At 38.6% G+C, this 22,994-nt stretch overlaps 1 protein-coding gene across 1 annotated transcript in view; it reads left to right on the forward strand.

Annotated features, from left to right (window-relative positions):
* Positions 1 to 21,919, forward strand: part of ghrhra (growth hormone releasing hormone receptor a) — a 28,934-nt gene extending 7,015 nt beyond the window's left edge. The window contains exons 3-13 of the mRNA XM_070844905.1: positions 5,834 to 5,941; positions 8,257 to 8,357; positions 9,274 to 9,371; positions 10,892 to 11,024; positions 12,707 to 12,860; positions 17,345 to 17,405; positions 17,582 to 17,651; positions 18,262 to 18,356; positions 20,703 to 20,832; positions 21,472 to 21,513; positions 21,773 to 21,919. Of these exons, the coding sequence (XP_070701006.1) occupies positions 5,834 to 5,941; positions 8,257 to 8,357; positions 9,274 to 9,371; positions 10,892 to 11,024; positions 12,707 to 12,860; positions 17,345 to 17,405; positions 17,582 to 17,651; positions 18,262 to 18,356; positions 20,703 to 20,832; positions 21,472 to 21,513; positions 21,773 to 21,919 (1,139 nt within the window). The remainder of the gene's footprint in view (positions 1 to 5,833; positions 5,942 to 8,256; positions 8,358 to 9,273; positions 9,372 to 10,891; positions 11,025 to 12,706; positions 12,861 to 17,344; positions 17,406 to 17,581; positions 17,652 to 18,261; positions 18,357 to 20,702; positions 20,833 to 21,471; positions 21,514 to 21,772) is intronic.
* The last annotated feature ends 1,075 nt before the right edge of the window (positions 21,920 to 22,994 follow it).

Raw genomic sequence — 22,994 nt, forward strand, 5'->3', positions numbered from 1 at the left:
ATCTCCACTACTTCATTCTTACAAATCCCCCATGTAAATACTCTGCAGTTGAAATATTCAGTAATGCATTTGTAGAGAAATTATTAACAGTTTAATGAACAAGTTTTTTCTGCAGGATATGTATAATAGTGACTTGGTCCTTGTTTGCTGACTTGGTGTGCAACTATTTCAAAACAATTTTCTTGGCACTGATTAATAGGCATGCACCTCTGAGAGTAATTGATCAAGACAACCCATGGTTTAATGAAGATATCTCATTCTCTACCAGAAAAAGAGATACAACATGGATATTTGGACATGGATATTTGAGGGAAGTTATATGAGGTATTGTCCACTGTGTCCTCTGTGAACACTGTGTGTGTTTGTAATGAGCAAGAGAGTGAGCAGCAGAAAGAAATGGTGGATGCGAGCAGAGCAGATGTGCAGTTTGTCAGTGAACAAAGGCTACAGCTTTTCAAGACCAAAGTAATACTTGTGTCTTGTTGCAACCAACATTACTTGTTCCATCTCACCAAGCTAAACAACTATGTAACTGTTTTATTTATAATTGAAATATGCTTAAAAACAAATTTAGAGACACTACAGGCAAAAACATAGTTTTTTTCATGCTAGTGGAAAGAAAATTTCCAATATACACATTTATCTACTCTACTCTGTCGACACTAGATCATCAGAGAAAACCTTCCTCATGGTCCCAATCATTCGAACAGAGCTTGGTAAATCAGCCTTTTCCGTCCATGCTCCACAACCTTGGAACCTGCAAGACATATCCACTTGGAAATCTTTACTCATTTATTTTGTTATTATTAATTCAGTTTTTGCACAACAATGCCATTGTTTTTAACAAGCTTTTGATGCCTGTGTGTTTTGTGTTTGTTTGTTTTTGTTTTGGTATGTTTTCTTGTGGTATCATTCATTGTTGTTTTGACATTTAGATTATTATTATTTTTCTGCTACCATCTTGACAAGGACTCCCTGGCAGATGAGATATTGTATCTCAATGGGACCTTTCTGGTTAAATAAAGGATACAAAAAAATGTATGAAAAAAAAAACATGACTAAATGTATTCTGTAAAAAATGTCTGTTAGGGTACAAGACTTCCAGAAGCCCAGATTTGTCTTTACTAAAATGTCTTTTGTGGCCCCCAAATATACATCTGTAAATACTTAATGATTTAATTTCACGCCGCTCTGGCTCCACTAGACAAATAATTTGTTTTCTTGGAAGCATCTGTGTTGTTTTCTAAGACTGGAGGAAGCAGGAACACAATTTGTCAAGTTTTCTTGTGCAGACTGAAGCCAAATTGTTCTCCCCTGGAGTCAGCTGGTGATAGCATGTGTAAGTGATGAGCACTGTAGGGGTAATCAAGCCAAAACCCAGAATTTAAATGAGGGATGGGCCCAAAAAGAACAGTAAATTAGTGATACTGCCACTAACAATAATAGCATACTTAACAAATTACAGTGGAGTTTGTACTGTATGCAGATGCTCAGTTATAAAAACTACTGTATGAAACTCATAGCAGCTCATAAGCTGTGTAGTTACACACATTTGATTAATGGGTAATACTGAGCATTTTAACATATCAGTGGAGTTTGTACCACATACACTGAAAGATATACAGATATACAATTAATGTTTATCTGACTGCTTTTAAAACTTACTAAAGTTAACTCGAAGAGCATATAAGATAAGAAAAAAATGCAACATCTACAGTACAAAGAATCACATTTGAAATTTAAGTTGGGTTGATAGCATTAAACCAAGAAGGATATGCATACCAGGAGTCTTTTTCTCAAAAACAATATACATTCTAGTGAAAAAAAAACTGCAGAAAATTATTCAATTATAATATATATATGTTGTGTACAAGTTTAAAACTGAAGTTAGATGAGGAAAATGAAAGAAAAAGTATGCAAATAAATGTGCTGCAGCAGCAATCACACTAACAAATAGGCTACAAAAAAAGAATAAATAATGAATCATCTCGATAAAGCAGTGTATAGTAAAATATGAGGCACTGGTGGGTTTGGTGCTTGAATCACCTGCAGCGTAAAAGCCCCACAATTCATAGCACAGCCCCAAGACACCAAGTCATTGCTCATTGAACAAACACTCAGTGAGATGACAGACGACCTGAATATGCATTTCAGCACAATCCCTCAGCGCCCTCAGATCCTCAGCTTCAGGAATATCAGTCTGAGCCAGTCTGACAGCAACAGGAGACGCTGACGTGAATCATCCAACTCACAGGTCCTCCATGAATAATTGCAAACTGCTGCCCCGCTATCGTTTCCCAGGGTTACGTTGAAGGTGATATCATTTTCGTCAGACCACCTGACTGGATGCAAGTGGTTGGTTTTGTGAGATAGGGAAACGCGGGAGAAAGAGTGGATAATTGATTGGATACACTGGCTTTGTACAAATTAAACATGGCACAGAGAGAAAATGGATATTTCAGCCAGACAGATTGCAGCCTGTAAGTCACTGCTCTATCTCAGATTAATGTCAGCAGCCGCAGTGCATGGCTCAAATTACCTGAAGTGCACGTCACGCACTTTTTATTATGATCTGTTTGAATTTTAATTAGTTTTGAAGAACAGGTAATTAAAGAACATGCCAAATGTGAAATTGCATACATTATTGTTGAGTTAATAGATACTTTCAAAGCCCTATAAACCAAATTGCTTTCTTATAGTAACCTCTTCTTAATGTTTAGTGATGCTAATAGTGTAGCTCAATGGTTGGTTCACCACTGAAATATTTCAACAACTATGAGATAACAAGAAACTTTGTACACACATACATGATCCCCTGAGGTTGAATCTGCCACCAACGTTGGTTGTCTGACGTTTTCTCTAGCACTACCAGGACATCAAAGTTTTCAACTGTCCATTACAATTTCTCGTAGATTATCAAAATGAGATGGATTAACACAAAATTTTCTACAGAAATTCATGATTCCCTGAGGATGAATCCCAATAACTTTGGTGATTTTCTGGGTTTTCATCTAGCTCCATCATCAAGTCAACATTTAAATTTGTCCAATACTTAGTGGTTGAGATAACACCTACACAAAGTTTTGATTTCTACTTTTATCCATATGACCTCACAGATGCCTCACAGATGCCACACTCTGAGAAAGAAACTGTTGAATGTATGGATGAATAAACCCAATGAAGTAAACAACAGCCTCAGAACAAAATATGGTTCACCGGCATCCTGCAGAGAAAAGAGTAAGAACCCTGCGTTTATGCTTTAGTCAGAAATCACTCCTGGCTCTATGAAACATTTTCAATTTCCTCGAAAACTTACAATGCCTGAGGAGTTTAAACTTTTTCAGAGGTTTCCTGCTGAAAATGTATTTGACATTTATTTTGGTCTCACTCCAGCCAGCCTTGGGGATAAATGAAAAAAAACTCAGTATATCGTCTTTTTTTAAAGTTCATCACCACTGTTGACATTTAACTGCTGTGGGTGGAGATAGCTGCAGATATCTACAGCACAACAAACTACCCTTTTTATAATGATTAATACGCATCAGAGTGGAGCTGCTCCGTCCATTTATTTGTTCACTCCTGTCAAACCTGTCACCTTCCATCCTGAGACCATGTCCCCACTGATATGTGCATTAATCTGTTACACACCGGTAAGTAATCCCAGGTTTATCTAGAATCTGGAAAATGTAGGAGAGTAGATGGAAAAATCTGGTGTGTGTGACATTGTGCAAGAGCTTTTACTGCAATCCATTAACAGAAAAAAGACGAGGCAAGTCCGGCTCTGCTGAACTGTGGATAAGACCTGTCAGATAGTTTTTAACCACCAATATAGATTTATTCTGTGAGGATTAACAGAAATATCCTGCTTGGTTACATAGGAGGAAGTATGTGACTAATCAAGTAATCAGGTCACCTGTACGTACTGTAGTTTCTGCAGTTGATTTGAATGAATTGAAGATGAGGTGTAATCTTTCAAGCCGCTTTCTCAATAAATGGAAGAATGTGATGCTGTGAGAAACTCAGCATTCTTTTGCAGGGCCTTTTGATATTCATAGAGCATGTCATAACTTGAACTGATGGAAAATTTGTACTGAATCTTTTTTTCAGCGATGTTTGGATACATTTACACACACACTGATGTTTCTATACTGCCAGAAAAGCAATCGTCTGTTCCTCATTACAAGCAAAAAATATTGTTTTGATCATCCAGTGGTTGCCAAAGAAAGTCAGATCAATAAGCCAATAAGCAAATAATGTTAATTATTGATAATAATAATTCATATAATGTTGTAACGTTGCCCCTCCACTGAGTGGCTGCTATGAACAGACAGAGCTGCTGAGAGCAAAACACATAGATATCTTGATGATGAAAAGGTCATCAGAATACCAATAACAATTCTCTGTAGACAATGAAATGTGGCGATGATAAAACATCCTGACACATGTGTACGCAGCTCGGGGAAGTGACATTACCCCAAACACAGCCCAAAGGCTTATACATTTCTGGGCATACTTCGTCTGCCTGATCAAAATCATGAGGACTTCAGAGGATATTTGGTACAGAAGGTTGTCTCGGCTGTGATATGATTCTCAGCACCACATCATAACAGGCACAAATATCAAGATATTCAAATGACTGTTTGATCTGTTTAGTCCTAATGCATCTTTGAAATGTAGAAGCTTACGAACCATCATACACATGTAGCTGTTTGTCTTATGGATGTCTGATTGTTTCAATAAATATTAATTGACATATACAGTATATGTGAAATGTTCATGATGCATAAATGTCCCACAAGATGTATAGTGGATGATTTTTTTTACTTGAAAGCTCTCTTGCAGATTAAGTTGAACAAAATGACACTTAAACTTGCCGTAACCCACATTTTTTATGTTTACATTGAGTAAAAAAGCTTTTAGTGCAAACCCACTGAGAATTAATGCTGCAGGTTTTAGCAGCATTTAATTTATCATTGTGGTTCTCTGGCTGGCTCATTAACTGCATGGTTTATTCTTACCATTCTCGTCAACCGGTCATAGAAAATGATAAGCGTCACCTTTCAGCAAACAAGGTCAAAGAGACAAAGTAAACAAGCGTGTGATGTTTTTCTCAGGAGTTGATGAGGAGAGACCTTAAAGGCAAATGAATATCAGACTTAATTAGTTAAGTAGCTAGAAACATGTTTTTATAGCATGTTTACCAGCGTTAAATTGACACCAGTGATTTCAGGGGGATCTTTGAGTTTGTCGCTACAGAATGCCATCTAGTGGTCAAAAACCACTCACTGTAGCTTTAAGAGGATGCTTATAAAGTACATCGTGGCTACAGGTAGATTGAAAGATGTGAGTAGTCAGGGTTCCATCCAAAATTTCCATCCAAATGTAACACAAAATGTACAGAAAATCTTGGTGGGCTTATGAAGGTAAACAAGTGGCCCTAATTTTCCAGTCCAGTGCCAATAAAGCACTGCAGAAGAAGAAATTACTGAATTAAAACATCAAAGATGGAAAACCATGAGGAGAACATGGTGGAAATTTGTCAGCTAAATTCATTTCATGCATAAATTTGAGGGATCACTATCTCCTCATCAGTCCACACAGATCTCATGTTTCTGTCTCCTCAGTCGAGGCATCAGTGATGTTTACATCACATGCTTCATGTATGTCAAGATTTATTCGCTTTACGTTGCACTTTGTTGCATCGTCTTTTTTAAATCAATACTTTCCACAGCAGCAAGTGTAAAAGTGTAAAAACTTTTTTTTTTTTTTATTTCCGGCATTTCCACTCAGACTTATTGACTGATCCTGCTCCTCCCTCTGTCTGTGTTTGTAGGATGTAAAACAGAGTGGGACGAGATCGGATGTTGGCTGAGAGCTGAAGTTGGGCAGGTGGTCAACGTATCCTGCTCTGAAGTCTTCCTGCATTTCTCCAGCAATCAAGGTTGGTTTCCATGTCAACCCCAATCTCACCAAACACAGAAAAGAGCGCCTCAATTCCAGTCATCTAATCAGCAGAATAGTTTGAACTCTGAAGGTACTGTAGGACTCCCATAGTCTGCTGGTGCACTGTCCCTCCACTACTACATATATTTATCTTTACTGTATAATCTGCAGGCCGATGAAAGAGCACTGTATGAATTATTCATGTAGTTTGTTGGCAAGAATGTATGTTTTCTCTGGGAGATTTCTGGCAAAAGAAATTACGTGAAATGTTGTGTGTTTACATGTCACAGTCTGTCACACCGTGGGACTGACGTAGGATTTGAATATCCAGAAACATCAAGTGAAACATTCTGAAATTATAATGAAATAGTTTTGAGTAAAAGTGCGATGTTAAGAGGTTTAATATTTTATATCCTCTTTGAAATGGGTATTTTTGGTGCTTTATTCATATATTTTGATGATTATTCACTCTTAATAATGTAGTGGATAAATTACGAAGTGTTATGTAATAAGTCACAAGTAATCAATTATTTATGATTTGCCTCTATAAATTAGTGTTTATAGGACACTAGTATAAAATGCGGGGAACCTTTGTCTTTCAGTCTAAAGGCACACAAACTCTTCTTACTTTGATGTCTCGACAGATCATTATGATCACATTGTTAGGGGAGGAAGGTCATGATCATCAAGAAATATGTTCTTCCCGCTTTACCTTGATGGAAATCATGGTGCATTATAATCTGAATTGCAGATTACTCAAACAGACCACAGTCTCTGCACTCAGCAGTGTAGTTGGCAGCATCCGTTCTTGTTTGCTCAGCCTAATGCCATGCATTTCTGTGTTTCTTTATTCAGACAGTCCAGCTAATGCTGGCATGCATTACCCGCAGAATACACATCTGTATGTACAGTCCCACAAACACAGAAGTGCAGGCAGCGATCTGGCTGACAACCTTTTCCTGGAACCTGCTGTTTCCAAATGGATGTTAACTAGGACTAAATGTCAATAGATTTGAACAAAGACATGAAAGCATTAAACACTTCTCTGACTGAAAGAACTAATGGAGTGAAATGATCCAATAAAGAAAATGTCATTGAAGGGGTTCAGATGTGGTACACATATTCAAGTACACAGGAATGACAACTTTGCAATATGTGGTTTAGAATATGAGAATTTGAGTAAAATTGAAATATGAAAATAAGCAATGACAATTGTAGCCAGTGGTGTCAGCACACAAGCATGAAAACACATGTAAATAGACAGATGCACCTGCATTCAAAGTATTGTTTTTTTTGTGTCAGGCGTACAAAAAAGAAAACTTCACAACAATCACTGTTATGCCGAAAGTAGGCCAGTTTGAAGCAGTAAAATTAGCTTTCTTTGTTTATAAGATGATGTTTCACAGTGACTTTGTACTGTGCCAGTGGCTACAGGATTCTAGCATATATTGGTTTACAGCTATAATTGATTGTTAATTCAAACTATCACAGGATTTTAATGTACTACACAAATGAACCTGAATAAATGTAATTGGTAATTGGTCCATATAAGATTGTGTGCCTATATAGCAAGCATACACAACAATGATAAAACTTTTGTTTAAATTAAAGGTTAACCATTTCTTTTGTACGGCACAGAACAATCCACTGCGCGCTATCTGCCCAGCACCAAACTGACTGTTGACCACAGTGATGCATTTAGAAGCTAAAGGACCAGATATCTCCCGCAGGACTCGGTAGAGACCAAAAACAGAGCTAAAAAAAGAGTGAATAACTCCAGGTTAATGATATGTTGCTCCATAACTGCTGGATATGTAAGTACGCAGGCGTTTGCTAACAAGTACACCATATCAACTTAAATTGAGATGATACGTCAGTGTTTACAAGTCTCCCCCAAGTTGGCCAAAAAACAACAACAAACAGTTACTGCAGGTTTCATTCTGGACCTGTTCATCCTGAAGACGATTCAAGAAGATTCCTGGATTCATGCTTCGATGTATCAGAACAGAAACATGAAAAGTAGTGACTATATAACTCAGTCAGGAATATCATGCCACATGAGGGCAGCTAAGGAAACTTTTCAGGAAATGAGGAACTCACTTGTGCAATTGCATTAAATAAACTCTGCACAGTGCAGTTACTTTAAACTAAATATTTCAAGAGGGTCAAATTTAGACAAAATGAAGCCACAGAGAAGGTTAAGAGGAAAGTGAAGAAAGACAAAATGGTTGAAAATAGATTGTATGATGTTTTGTGAATATGGTGGAATGACTTGAAACCAGTTTGAATCTTTGCTGTCTGCCCCCACTTCAGGGTTTGTTTACAGGAACTGTACTGTCGATGGCTGGTCAGAAATGTATCCACCCTATGAGGAGGCCTGTAATTTCAATGATGACAGCGAGCCTGAATCTGAGGTATACAGATATGTTATTGTATTCATGCCAGTCAGTTAAGCATATTCGTATTGTTTCTGCTTCCTCTCCACTCTTCCTCCCCCGCTGTTTCCTTTTCAGTTCAGATCTATTTGTTGGTTTAGTGCAGTAGGCGTCACTATGGGCCTCACTCGCAGAACACAGTCAATAGGAAAACCACTTTTACCACATCACATCACAAAGACTTAAATCCATGGATGACAAATAAAAATTGTCAGTTCATTTTTATTGAAGTTTTCCACCTTTTTTAGTCTGACCATCAGCAATCTGCCTACCAAAGACCCTCCATCTAATTTCAGACTTTGTTGGATTAGAAATGTAGACATAGACATGTTAACTGGCATGACACTTTAGCTGAACCAATGTTGCTACACGAGGGAGCAGTGTTGCAGTATGGAAAAAAATGTAGTAGAAACCCAAATATGCATGAAAAGGTTGCATGTTTACAGTGCAGTGGTGCTCCAGAGGGCGGCCAAAACTGGCCACACCGTTCAGACCATAATGAGTTTAAGTAGGTGTAGTATGCATATTGGCTGCATCTCATATCTGCATCATCATGTAATAACTGGTTGCCATGTGAGCTGCAAATTAAAGTGTGGTGAGCCCCATGAGGCATACGTTTATTCCAAGAATTAATGCAAACAATCTAGGTGAGGAAACAGTCTAACATTAGTTTGATACAATACTGTAGGACAAATTAGAAATGTATTGATTTTTTTCAGTATAACTATATTCAACTGAACTTCATCAGTTTTATTTTACTGAGCATGATAGCAAAAGCACACCTGTAGTTTGCAGTTAGATTCACAGTTTCATGTATGACATTTCACCCCAATCACACATTTGATAACATCACAATTTACTCACACTCTTCTCAACTCTCTGTTTCTCTCACCAGACGAGTTACCTCTCTACGTTCAGACAGGTTTACACTGTAGGCTATGCCACCTCGCTCATCTCCCTCATTACAGCCATAGTGGTGTTTACAGCCTTCAGGTAAGACTGGGATAGCACACACTGTCCTAGATACTCACACAAACAGAGGGCAATAAAAGGGACAATGACAAGGATGCTCACTCACCTAACATTTATGGGGCTTAACTGGAGTGTTTAAAATGTTGGTGAGCAAGATTTAAAAAGCTTTTTTAGTGTCAGGTATAAATCTGTAACATTTTGACTGTCAAATAAATACAGGCCCAGTAAAGCCTTTATTATATAGAGGCTCAGTAATCAACATACAAATTTAAATTCATGCAGTTGTTTGTCTGGTTGTGTTATGAAATACTGATTTACATATGAGGTATATGTAACTTGTTCATCAGGCATGAATGTCAAAAAGCTGCATGTAAACCAGCATAAACCAAAATATTTGCCATCAACTGATAATTGCGTATTTGTAAGCTTTTAGCAGCTTACTGATTTTTGTGGTTTTCCTACCCACTTAAGCCCATTAACATTGAGTCACTCTCATAAACTTATAAGATGAAACCAGATGCAGTGATTTTCAGCAAAGGAGCTCAGGAAAGATGACTGTAGACTATCTGCTTGGCAATAAATGTCAGAGTGACAAAGTAAACAAGTGAGTGGTGAATTAAATCAAGTACAACAAGACGAAGCCAGAATTAGGTAGAGATGAAAGCAGACCTAAAAGGTGACCTATAAGACTAAAACTAACTAATAAACTACAGTACACTTTGTTAATGTACATGTTGGGCTGTATTTTCATACATCTTGAAATTGCTTCTATTGATTAATGATATAATAACTGAAGTAACTGCTGGGATCTTGAAACATAATTTATTGTAAAAGGCAGGGTAACAAGCATAAGCAGTCAGTCAGCCCAACAGGTTATAAAAAAAACCCCTAATTTTAGTAAAATATTTTGGAAATTACAACCCAAAATGCCTGTATTAATCATCCATCCCAGTTTACAGCTCAACCTCCAGGTTCAACTGGTTGATTGTTAGCTTACTAGCTTATTAGCTTCGGGTTTATCTCCACAAAAGTGGTAGCTTATACGGCAAAACTGACCTTTTTGCAATCTGTATGATTGTCTGCCTGCTCGTGTTTGTTTTCCCATTGGACCCGTTTTTATGACAACGTAAGTTGTAATAAAGTGTCTACACGAGCATCCCATATCCCTCATGGGTTGCTCATGTTTACTTACGTACCAATGGGTGCCCTTAAAATGGAGAAAACAAGATGGCCTCTACGTGCCTTTAAATTGTTAAAAAGGTGTAGTGTAGTCGTATAATAAAACAGTTTTTGGGCGCTGGTGACTTTTTATTTGTTCCCAAAAATTGTTGAAGAACAGTGAAGGATGCTTATTTACATAATATTTTCTAAAAGGGAAGCTACTTTCTAGCTTGGAGGTGATGTCACATAATTTATTGTAATGCAGCTTTAAGAGGCTGATTATAAAGATTAGTATATAGTATGTATATAAGAGTACTATACAGTATATGTGTATATGTGTTTTTATTCTCCTCTCTGTCTGTTTTTTTTGCTTCTATCAGAAAGTTCCGCTGCACTAGAAACTACATCCACATTAACCTGTTCTCCTCCTTCGTCCTGAGAGCCAGTGCCGTTTTCATTAAAGACACTGTGCTGTTTGCTGATGAGAACGTGGACCACTGCTCTGTGTCCACGGTTAGTTCGCTACAATTAGCTAATAATGTTTCTGTCATGAAGCAGATTCCCAGGTCGGCTGTTTGAGAGCCTTAACAATGGAAAGATTCCCCACTTTCACTACTTTTTCCTCACCCCACATGGCAAACTGACTCCTCAACTCTTTGACAAGATTGATGGATTATTTTTCCTTTCAACATAATTGAAACACATAAAAAACAGCAGGTATTTTGCTTTTTTTTTATGTTGTGGATCAAGTGTTGAAATAATAAAGCTGCACCCATCTGTGCACCACTTTTTTATGTTTGTTCTAAATCTCAAATCACTGTAGACTCTTTTTGCAATTTGCATTTATATCATTATTGCTTACCACACTACCACAGTCCTCCCTAATCAAACCAAGCCCCCAGGAAGTACACCAGGCTTTGAAGCCAATTTCACATAGTGGCCAAACAGTGAAATTGCAGCAGTGTTGTCTGTCACATGATGCTATTGGGCCCAAAAAGACTAATTTCCATAGATTTACATTGTGAAAAAGATATCTGTAAATCAGTGGATACATTTTTAAGCATCACAACCCTCACAAAATGACTTGTCTCACCATCACACTTTGATCTATTATATTATCCAAATATTTGGAATTTATAATTTAAACAGATTATTTAAACACATTATTTCACAATGTGGTGATAATTGCTTTTTGTGTGAACCAAAGAAAAACATTTTATGATATACGCAACCAATAATCAACCAAGTGGTCCCAGAAGCATGTATCTTCAACTGTGCTTTCTTTTAGGAGTTTTCTTACAGTGGATTGCTCAAGGACCTTTTATTACAAAATGACATTTTCGGAACAATGCATGTAAAATAATGGCCTGAACTTTGAAGGCTAAATAAGTTGACTTATGGGAATGTGATCAACAAAGATGACCAAACCTCTCTGAAAGGATGAGAGATCCTGATGGAAACAGTGAATCAAAACAGGAACAATTCGACCTGAGTGACAAATTTATGGATTTCTTTTTTTTTTTGAGTTCTTGTACCGAACAATTTCGACTTGTTGCAAAACATTTAGGCTTTTGTGACAATGGAAAAAGATTTATTTCAGGAAATTGCTTTAGGAGTTGCAAGCCTGTCAAAAACGTATTTCTTTTGCAGACAAAGCAATAACACTTTTTGAAATCCCTCCCCACAGCCTCTCCAAACATAAACTACAATCACTTTTTTAAACTTTTCATATGTTCACTGTTGTGGAAGCGTATCCATACACCCATAAAGAAGTGTGAAGACAAAGAACATATCACTGCTTTGCACTGAAAACCACAAATGCCCAACTTTGGTTCTTTTGGTAATTTGAATATTGAAATTAAACTTTCCTTTATGGCTTAAGAACGGCCTCCTACATCTCAAGCTAAACAAACTTTTTAAAGACAAATACCTGAAAAATACATGATCCCAAATGTTTTTTCTTAGTTAAGACACAATTTTCACAAAAAAATAGTTACCAGTTGACAAATCTGAGGATAATGCCAAAATAAATAAATCTACATGAAAAATGTACAACGGTGTACAACTACAGTGAAATAATAATTTACTTTTACACTGCTAACAGCTGCACTGCTGCTACCAAAACTATGTGTTAGTTCAATGTTAAATAACACATGTCCAATAATAGTAACTTTGCCTTGTTGTGTCCTGTCTAGACAGCGTGCAAGTCAGCCGTGGCTTTCTTCCAGTTCAGCATCCTGGCCAATTACTTCTGGTTGCTCGTGGAGGGCATGTATCTGCAGACCCTGCTGGCCCTGACCTTTGTCTCTCAGAGGAAATATTTCTGGTGGTACATCCTGATTGGCTGGGGTGAGTAGGGTTGACCAAAGAGGTCGTCAGAGGATAGCAAGCCTATGGCAGACTAACAGTTATGGCTGGGTGCTTGGCAGGATATATACATATTCACAACACACCAAAAGTCACTGGTGCCATACTGTTTAAAGTGTGGAAGTTGCCTGTCAAGTAAAAAATGTGACATTTATGATCAGCTGTCTATGTAATGAAGTATATACTGATGATATGCAGACAAGATCGTAGAACATCGGAGTTTAGTTAAAAACAGGAGATATCAAATATCCAGAAGCAAGATAAATTTCTTACATTCAATGGGGGAGTTTTATTTGTTGTCCAATAAGCTTGAGGGATGCAGAAAGCGAAACATTAACTTTCTTAAGGTGTGTTCAAACATAGTGCTCAGCTCAGCCTCTGACTGAACTCAAACTGACCAGCAACTCTGGTTCTTTAGGTAATTTCCCTCCTATATGCAAGTTAAAACATTTTTGTCTTGTGCAGATGTCCCTTTGTATCAATTTGCATCACAAAAAATACATTTTTCCCCTGACTTTGCATGCAAAGTTGCTTTTAAAGTTTGCTTTGCATTCTCTGATCTGAACACACAGTTAGGAAATGGAAAAAGACTTTCTGGGTCTACAACCTCAGAAGCTTTCATCCGAGTAGAATAAATGAATATTTTAGCATTAGAGAGGGTTTTTATAGTTGTTTTTATAGTTATGAAACAACCGGTGTTTTACGGCAACAAAGGGAGGACTCACATGCAGACAAATACAAACCAAAAGTAGTTTAAATGGAGAGCATTCAGATAGGATAATGGAAATTTACTGAAAGCAATGATCAGGAAGAGGCTAATAGATTGGCAACAGGACAGCAGTCTGAACAAACAAATCCAGGAAGGGTATAACAGGTGAGCAGGAGCAGAAGCAACAAAAAAAGCAGATCAGGCACAGGGTTGGTTTCAGATAGCTGGAAAGACAGACAGAGTGAGTGGAAATTGACCAATATATACTGCAAGACTTATGAGAGAGAGTAGAAACTGACTGGGACAGGTCAGATAGTCTGAGGGCATCTAGTGGAAAGGCAGAGAATGGCAAGAATGGGGGCTGGGGACAGGGAAATGTGTCTGGACTGCGATATTTGATAAAATAGCTTTTACCCTGCATTAGCACTTTTAAACATTTACACCAAGTAAATTCTTCTCTCAACTTTGTGATTGTCACTGTGAGATGATTTCCACACTTACTTATGAAGCGGATCAGCTAAACCTATTCTTCCAGAGGTTTAGTTCACAGCCAGCAGCTGTCTGCTCCACCACAGACAACATCACACCAACCCCCAACTTCCAAACACCCCAACTGCTTTCACCCTTCCTCCCTCAACCCGCCCCAGTGAGCTCTTTGAACTCTGAGCCCCCTCCTGTGAATTGCGCCCTCCCCTGCGTAACGGTAACAACCAGCCAGGTTATGAGACAGCTGGATAGACTCCACCCAGGCAAGGCTCCAGGTCCCGACGGTATCAGCCTAAGGGTCCTGAAGACATGTGACATGTTGAAGACACCAGCTGTCCTCGATTCTGCAACACCTTTTAAACATGAGCCTGAACCAGCAGAGAATACCGGTGCTGTGGAAGATGCCCTGCCTAGTTCCTGTACCAAAGAATACGAACCCCTCTGACCTCAAGGACTATCGACCGGTTGCTCTTAAATCACATGTGATGAAGGTGCTGGAGAGGCTGGTCTTATCGCATCTCAGACCGCAGGGGAAGTCATCTCTGGACCCTCTACCATTTGCTTACCAGCCACACCAGGGGGTGGACGATGCAATCAACTACCTGCTGCAGTGCGCTCACTCACATCTGGAGGAGATTGGCTGCACTGTGAGAATCACCTTCTTTGATTTCTCCAGTGCATTCAACTCCATCCAGCCACAGCTACTGGAGGAGAAGCTGCAGAAGATGGATGTGGACTCATCCATCACCTCCAGGATTACTCACTACCTGACAGATAGACCACAGTTTACAGACTGGGTAGTCTGGGTAGTCTTAAGTCTGGAGTGCTTTCTCCTTTCCTTTTCACCTTGTACACATCTGACTTTCAGCACAACTCAAGGTCATGCCATCTGCAGAGGTTTTCTGATGACTCTGCAGTGGTGGGATGTATAACGTGTCGGGCAGGAGGAGGAGGAGGAGTACAGAGAACTAGTGCGCAACTTTGTGGAGTGGACAGGAAGAAATCACTGGCTTCTGAATGTGACCAAGACAAGGACAGGGGAGCAGCATTGGAGCCGGAGATGTAAACAGACTCAACAAAGTGATACAGAAGGCGTCATTGGCTGCAAACTGGACTTTACTGAGGTAGCTGAGAGGACTCTGAACAAGCTGTTAACCATCATCTATCTCTATCTATTAATGATTAGAAAGGATGTCAGACACACTGACCAGGGACACTGACATTTTAATTTTCATTTTTTATTTTGTATTTCTAAAATCATTCAGTGCAGCATTAGAAATGCAAGTGGTTATTAAGCTTCTTTTTGAGACCCCCTCAAACTCAAAATTTTGTACTTATGAGGAGCTCAGGTCTCTTGTGGGGAGCTACTGATTTTTTTTTTCAATCTTAGAGACAGAGTGATAATGTAAGGCTTTGCCTACCTCTTGTTGTTACACAATGTATTGCATTTGGGTTGGAAATATCTATTTCCAGACAGTAATTCAGTCCCAAAAAACCTGGCAGCATTTTATTTACAGAGTAGCAGTGCCTGAGCAGTGATTGTAGCGGCACTTGCTCTCGTTTCCCCAGCTTTCCCTTTGTTTTCTCCTGTATCTTACGCGTCCCTGAGCTCTCTACGGATGTTTTGAGTGTTTTCCCTTCGTGTTATCCGGTGTTGTACAGTCATTCCATTGTTTCCCCATTCCCATCTCATTGTCACTGTTTCCTGTTGTTTCTTATGCTGCTGTATATGTTCATGTTTAAGCCTGTACTCTCTAAGGAAGCACAGCATTTGTCTGTATCATTTCAGTCCTGTTACCACAGTATCACAGTCACAGTATAACAAGCAACTGCAGGCTGAGAAGACACCTTCCAGTTCTGTTTAATGCAGCAGTGAAGGTGAGAACAAGCAGCGTACATGGTATGATAACTGGGATGATAGTGTGGAAAGAAAAGCTGAATTTTTGAGTGAGAGGCTCGAGATCCTCAAATTTAAAGCCAACAGAACTGACAATTGGCAAAACGAAACTTTTAGAGGTCATGCTGTGCTTTATATACTCGTGTCTGCTTATTGTAGGAGTCAATAAGGCCTTGTAAAGCTTGGCCATTGCTGAGACAAGGACATAAGGAGATAAATGGAACTTATGGCAGGATGTAATGAAGTGTGGCAATTGTGTGTCCATTTGAGCAGATCCTTGGGGGTACAAGCACTGGCTGTATTAGTTGGCATCTGTGTCATTAAGGAATAGCTGGTTCCTCAGCCTTCAGGCAGAAACAATCATTCAAGTTTGGAGGTTAAAAGCAGTTTCTAGAGCAGTTATTTGACAAACACGGGGGGACAATGTGGCAAGCAGCGTGGTTCTGGGGAGGCAGAGTCACATGGTTGTTACCATACTTTGGCAACTACTGAACAGATTGCAATGACATTTTGAACAGAAAACCATGATCAGGATGAAGCTAAAGTCTCTAGCCTTTGATTCCAAGGTTCATACACTAGATCCCAACTTTTCAAGACATAAATACATTTATTTATGCAACCGTACAAGAAATCCAGGGTGTATGGTTGTGTGTGTGTGAGAGAGAGTGTGTCTGTGTGTGTGTGTGTGGTTGTGTGGTGCCTACTCAGTGTCCTGAATGGATTTAATGTGTTTTATCAGCTTCTTTCTGGTTTTTACTATATGTGCTTTCTCTTCTGTCTCATGCTTTTATCCTGTGTCTGTTTCTTCTTCTGGCATGGAAATGCAAGTAGGAGATGGATATGTTTGACGCACGAGAGTGTTCTCTGTTAGCACTACATTAGATATCATGGGCACTCTAGATAGGTTTAGCCCTGAGCTAGTTTTTTTGGCAGGAGCTGCGGAGTTTGTCCCGAACCAGCGGCATGGAAAGACTGGAAAGGACAGGCCAATCTCTAACTCTCTTTTTGTTTCTGCTCCTATCTACTGCACCTATCTACTGTCCGTCCTAGGAGGGGGGTTCCCTCTTCCATTGCTCCTTCTGAGATTACTTCTGAACATTCTGAATTTACCCTTTTTTTCCCTGTTAAAAGGTGTTTTTTTTTTTTTGGGAGGGGGGGTCCCTGATCTGAACCGAGGACTCTAGGCTCCATAAATAAAATCTGACTTAACTTGACATGAGTATGACAAGAGTAAACACAATGTTTTATATGCCTAACAACATTTCCATAAAAAATGCAGTGAATGTCTTAGTTGGGGCTCGAGTGTCATTTTGATAAATTTTACTAGACAGTAACACAACACATAAATTATTAATTTCTGCTCTTACGTTGCAGGGCTCCCGTCAACAGTTCTTATACTGTGGGTGTTGACCAGATTCTTCTATGATGACAAAGGGTACGATACATTACATGATATGTAAGAAAGCAGCTTATTTTTCACTGCTATGATAAAATTGTACCACTGCATGCTAAACAATAGCAGTTACTCAGTAATTCTTCCTGTGTTTGTACTTTGATTTGAGTGTAACACATTTTTATACTGACTTGAATTCCGTCTGGCTTCATTTGCAGTTGCTGGGACGACACAGAAAAAGAGGGTATTTGGTGGATTATTAAAGGACCAATAACTGCCTCACTTCTGGTGAGTGGAGATCAGTAAAATGGTTTGCTAAGCCCCATCTCCATTAGTTACTATAGCTACTTCTGTTAAACTTAAAAATTTTTCAATTTACGATTAGAGCGGTTGATTTGTTAGCAAAGTTCATGGTAATTTTTGAAAAAAAGGGGTCCTTCATTTCACCTGATAATTGCTGATAGAGCTCATTGGCAGTGATATCCTAGCTAATTAAGCTAACTTTACCCCATTACGCTGATTTTTTAATGTTTCTGGCTGACTTGTTTTAAAACAAGAACCTTAAATTAACACTTATTTGACAGCTACATACTAAAAGATTGAGGCTAAATCTGCATATCCCAGGCAAAAAGTCAGCATCCTCACCTGTTTATGATCTAGCTAGTCTTAGTATGTTAAGTGTGATTAAAGTTGTTTTTCCTTGTTTTCACCCTAACCCTGTTTGGATGCTTAGCTTATATATTGCTAATATTCATAAATATGGTATTAAAGTTTGCTAGAGTGGGATTGTATTGGGTTTCAATAGATTTTTGCATTAATGTATTTTTGTATGTATTTTTTCACAACATGTTTTTCTCTTTTGGGTAATTGTGCATACGTGTGTATGCATCTCTACCAGGTCAACATAGTCATCTTTGTCAATGTGATCCGGATTCTGGTCCAAAAGCTTAAATCTTCAGCCATGGCCGGAAACAATGACACTGGACATTTTATGTGAGTCACAATGAGTTCCTACAGAGACACTTACATCGAGGAATTTACCTTCTAAGTAGATAAATTGTATATATAAAAAAATGTTAACATCTGAGCAGCAAAAAGCATATATATGATTATACAAATGTTATGTCACAGTCAACAATACCGAAGCTTAAAAAGTGGAAAGTTAACAATAGTTTGGGGCAACGGAGGGAGCTGCAGAAGCAAATAGTGTTGGTAAGACTGTCAGCAGACTAACTCTTGTCAGACTTGTAAAGGCTGCCTTGTACAGGTGGTAATGAGATTGGATGTTACTTCCCAGCATGTAGCCAAACACCTGAGGAATGGGCCAGATTGTTAGCTCAAGTTCAAGTTTATTTTCTTATACAGAAAAGCAAGCACTTTGGTTTTGTGCCAAAGTGCTTCACAAAGACAGGCAGTTTAAAAGTTTAGAATAGAAACAAGTTTGAATGCAATTTAAAGCCAAGGAATGGGACAAAAATTAGTTAAAAACAATTCAAACTCAGAGAAAAAAATCAGTCTGAAGGCGCAACTCAAAGGCATCACATACTCAGCTTGTTCAATGGCTTCTGGCATGCTATTCCACATTCAATGAGCATCTATTAAAAAGGCTCCCCGGCCTTTTTCTTCCACAAACGGGGCAAAACCATCATGCTATGGTGTGTGGATCTGAGGGGTCAAATGGTGCTGTAATGGTGAGAAGTTCTGAGATATATGTAGGGCCAAGACCATGGAGACATCTGTTAATTAGCAGTCAGCAGCAGAATTGGTTGTAAAAGTGTAGCCTGACAAATACTTGCTTAGAGGACATGTTATGACACTAATCCAAGATACTAAAGATGGTAAACACTAACACTAAAGAACATCTGAGAATTATTTTTATGGCCAGTCAACTTTGATCCAATGCAAGTATTCAATTTCGTGTCAACCTTTCAGTCATTAAAGCCGCCATCATCAGGGCAAATTACTTTTGCTTGCAGGAGAGGTGTGCTGAGGCTCCTTTTCTCTAATAATGTGTTTAGAGACAAGTGGCTATGAAGCAGTTGTTCAGAATAGATGTAAAACTGCTGAAAGACACATTAATATGTCAGAAATGGACGTCAGTTTCTTTGAAGTTTCTACAATGATGAGTGAAAGAAGAGTGAATTGATGAAATGCATTGATAAAATGCTGAACTCATCCTCACAGTTCAAGATAAACTGCTGCATCTGTGAATGTACTCTGGGAGCCCAAGAATCCTGCTTTATAGGGATGAATCCCTCCTTCCATTTGACATTTGGTCGGTGCAGATTTCAGCTCATCTGAATTCATTTAGAAAGAGAGCAGCATATAAAAATAGCATCAGATACCAGAAATAGATGTCTCTTCCGTCACTGCGACAGGATTGTTCCTTTAGGTCAATGAATATTTCATGTTTTTTTAAAAGCTTGATATCTGTCGTACAAAAACCAATCTGATTCAGACAGATCTGTGACGTTAGCACAAAGGCACTAATCACAGGTGTGACAAAAAAAACAAAAACAAACACAATCCTATTAGAGGAGATATTGTCTTATCATTTTCTTATCTTCATTTAGAAGCCAAGGCAGCGATGTTATTTCTGATTAGAGTGATTATTTTGGTCATTTAGAATATTGACTAAAACTATATTGTCATATATTACAAAGTGTTATAGTTTGACTGCAGAGAAGCTTTGAATCTGATATAATCATCACAGAAGAAGACATCTCTGCTGGGATTAGATTAACTGCTGTTTGATGATCTTTGACTGATTATATTTTGATGGCCCAGATAGTTTACTATCTCACATCAAAGAAAAAACATGAGAAAAAGAAGATTAATAGAACAAGATATGATTTGCAGACAGTTGGTGCAATAATGTAGTGTCACCACAATCAAATAACAAGATATACAGAATATTTAAACAGTGCTGGTCTGAAGTGAACTAAACTTTTGAGCACAATGAATCAGGGTTTTGTAGTTTGACATTTTAATTCTATTCCACTGACTGGTCTGATGACGGTGTTGTTTAAAAGGTCAGTTTGTTTAATTAGGATTTGATATCCGCCCCATTCAGTCTACCTGTGATTAAACTTGGTGGGATAATGCATTTTGCTGTTGTATTGTGGCATTTAAAACTAAAACACTGATTAGGCTGACGCTGATATAGTTGAATGTTTAAAACTTTTAAAGGCCACTATTACGACATGATTTTTGCTGCTGAGATAACTCACAACTTGGTTTCAAGTTTACAGATTAGTCCCATGTTGTGGGTTTACATTACCTACATTGATGTCTGGTCTTTCTTCTTTCTTTCGTTCCTCTGTTATGTGATTCCATCAGGAGGCTGGCTAAATCCACCCTGTTCCTCATCCCCCTGTTTGGGATGCACTACACAGTATTTGCCTTCTTGCCAGAGAACACTGGAGTGGCGGCCAGACTCTACATTGAGCTTGGGCTGGGATCCTTTCAGGTATTTAACAGTAAAGAGGGAGCAGAGCAAAACATCCAGACTTGAAACTGTAATAGGACAGATCAGTCGCTTACAGTTGGATGCTCAGCAGACATTTTGATTTGTCATTGTACGAAAAACACAGGTGTTACTAATAAAATTAACAGAAAGTGTCCCAGTGAGCCAGCGCGCACAAATTGAAGCAGCTAAATGGAACTCAGCCATCATTTTATCATTTACACCTGTGCTTTTCCTGCTGTGACATTTCAAAATGTCTTTTTCACGAAAAAAAAAAAAAAAAAAAGCCTATTGGAATTCTTTGGGAGCATTTTTGTTACTTTATTAAAGATTTGACAGAGAAATGACAGGGAATGAATAGGTGATGAGTGATGGAGAATGACCAAACCACCGATGTTGCGGTTCACAGCCTCCTGCTTAAACCTAAATCTACCTTGAGACAACTGCTTAGGGTGGAAATATTTATGTATTTATGATTTTATGACTCAAAGGAAAGGTTATATGTTGGTCACTGCATATTGACAAAAAGGTCCTAATGAATGTGAATTTACACTTTTATTTTAAGGTTGCTGCGCCTACAGTTGGCAGTTCTTGCAAATGAGTTTGAGGAGTGTTTTTTTCACCATGTCTCTTGTGTTGCAGGGTTTTGTGGTGGCGCTGCTTTACTGTTTCATGAATGGAGAGGTAGGCAAATGGAGGTGATGGTTTCGCAATACAAAAGTCCTAGAAACATTTATCCTAGACGGACAGTTAATCCTCAGTGGAGGGAGTCAAACACAAGCTATAACATCTGTACCTTTCTAGAAGTTTCACAGCATGTGCCTCAGTGTATTTTCTGATTCTGCCACTGGAAATGTCTGAAATCTACACATAATGGCTTTAACAAACCAAGAAGACTAATTCTGCCTCCAGCACAGCTCACACACGTCTGCTTTGTGTGCAGGTCCAAACAGAGCTACGGAGATGGCTGTGGAAGTGTCACAATCAAAATCATCTCACTCCAGCGAAGCGAAGTATCACTCAGATCACAATTCGGGCCCACGGGGGGCTCAGGCGGCCTCCTTCTAGTGGTAACGTCTCTGCAGTATGACCATCCATGAGACAAAAGCTGCCATGAGAGCTCAAGCAAAATGTAAGCTCAACCTGCTGATGTTCAACAATCCCTCTATTGTAATGAGAACTGGTGAGTGATGTTGCATCAGGATGCATTTTATCAGGCTCAGCTCCAGTTACGACCATGACAGAAAACATTAATCACAACCACAAGATACTGAACAAGGAACACAGGTGTTTAATTGGTAGGGATGTCATGGTGACACTGGAAAGGTGGGGCCACAGGAGAGACAGAGCTGGCCCTGAGCTTGTACAAGAATGATTTCACTTAGTTGTGTTTGGCTGCATGAGTACAAAAATGAGCAAATGTTGGTGGGTTTATATAGAGACAGCTTTGGAAACAATGGGTGTTTGAACTTGTCTAAATTATGTGAAACAAGGTTGACTTGTCTAATTGTTTTGTGCTGCACTGAACAGAAGCAGCTACACTATTTTGGTGCAGGCTGAAAATATGTGCAGGAATGATCTGGGACCTCATTTCTCAATGATCCTCAAATGTTTTTAGAGTTATACTTGAACTTAGTCTTAAGATGATTTCCTACAGTGTACTTTTGACGTTTGATTCATAGAAGACATTGAGCATTAAAAAACCTTGCTCATGCAGATTCTAAGAAGCCCATTTGCTACTTATGCACTTGTGAGCTATAAATCTCTAGTCTCAAACTTAACATTGACGGCACCTGCCTTACATTTAGCGATTTCCTGTCATAAATACTAGCACAGATGACGGTTTAATCAGGAATAGCCATGCACCAAAAGAGAAAAGTAAAAGTCTTTTGGAAGACAAGATCATGATATTGGAGATTGAAGTTAGCAACATGTATTATTCAGTAGACTAAATATCATGACATGTCTAGACTTTGTTCAGAGATAAGATCATTTTCATGTCAAAGTAGGGTTTTATGAATAACTACTTACTACTTAAGATCAAAAAGTCTGTTTTATAAAGGAGGCACTTGGACTGAATGTGCTAATGGATTTTTGTGCAGCAATTCACTTGCTGATAGACAGACATTTTTAATCATGAAGATCCAGAGGTACCTGAATGAATG

Source organism: Pempheris klunzingeri, chromosome 15 (assembly GCF_042242105.1).
Source record: "Pempheris klunzingeri isolate RE-2024b chromosome 15, fPemKlu1.hap1, whole genome shotgun sequence".
Lineage (NCBI taxonomy): Eukaryota > Metazoa > Chordata > Actinopteri > Acropomatiformes > Pempheridae > Pempheris > Pempheris klunzingeri.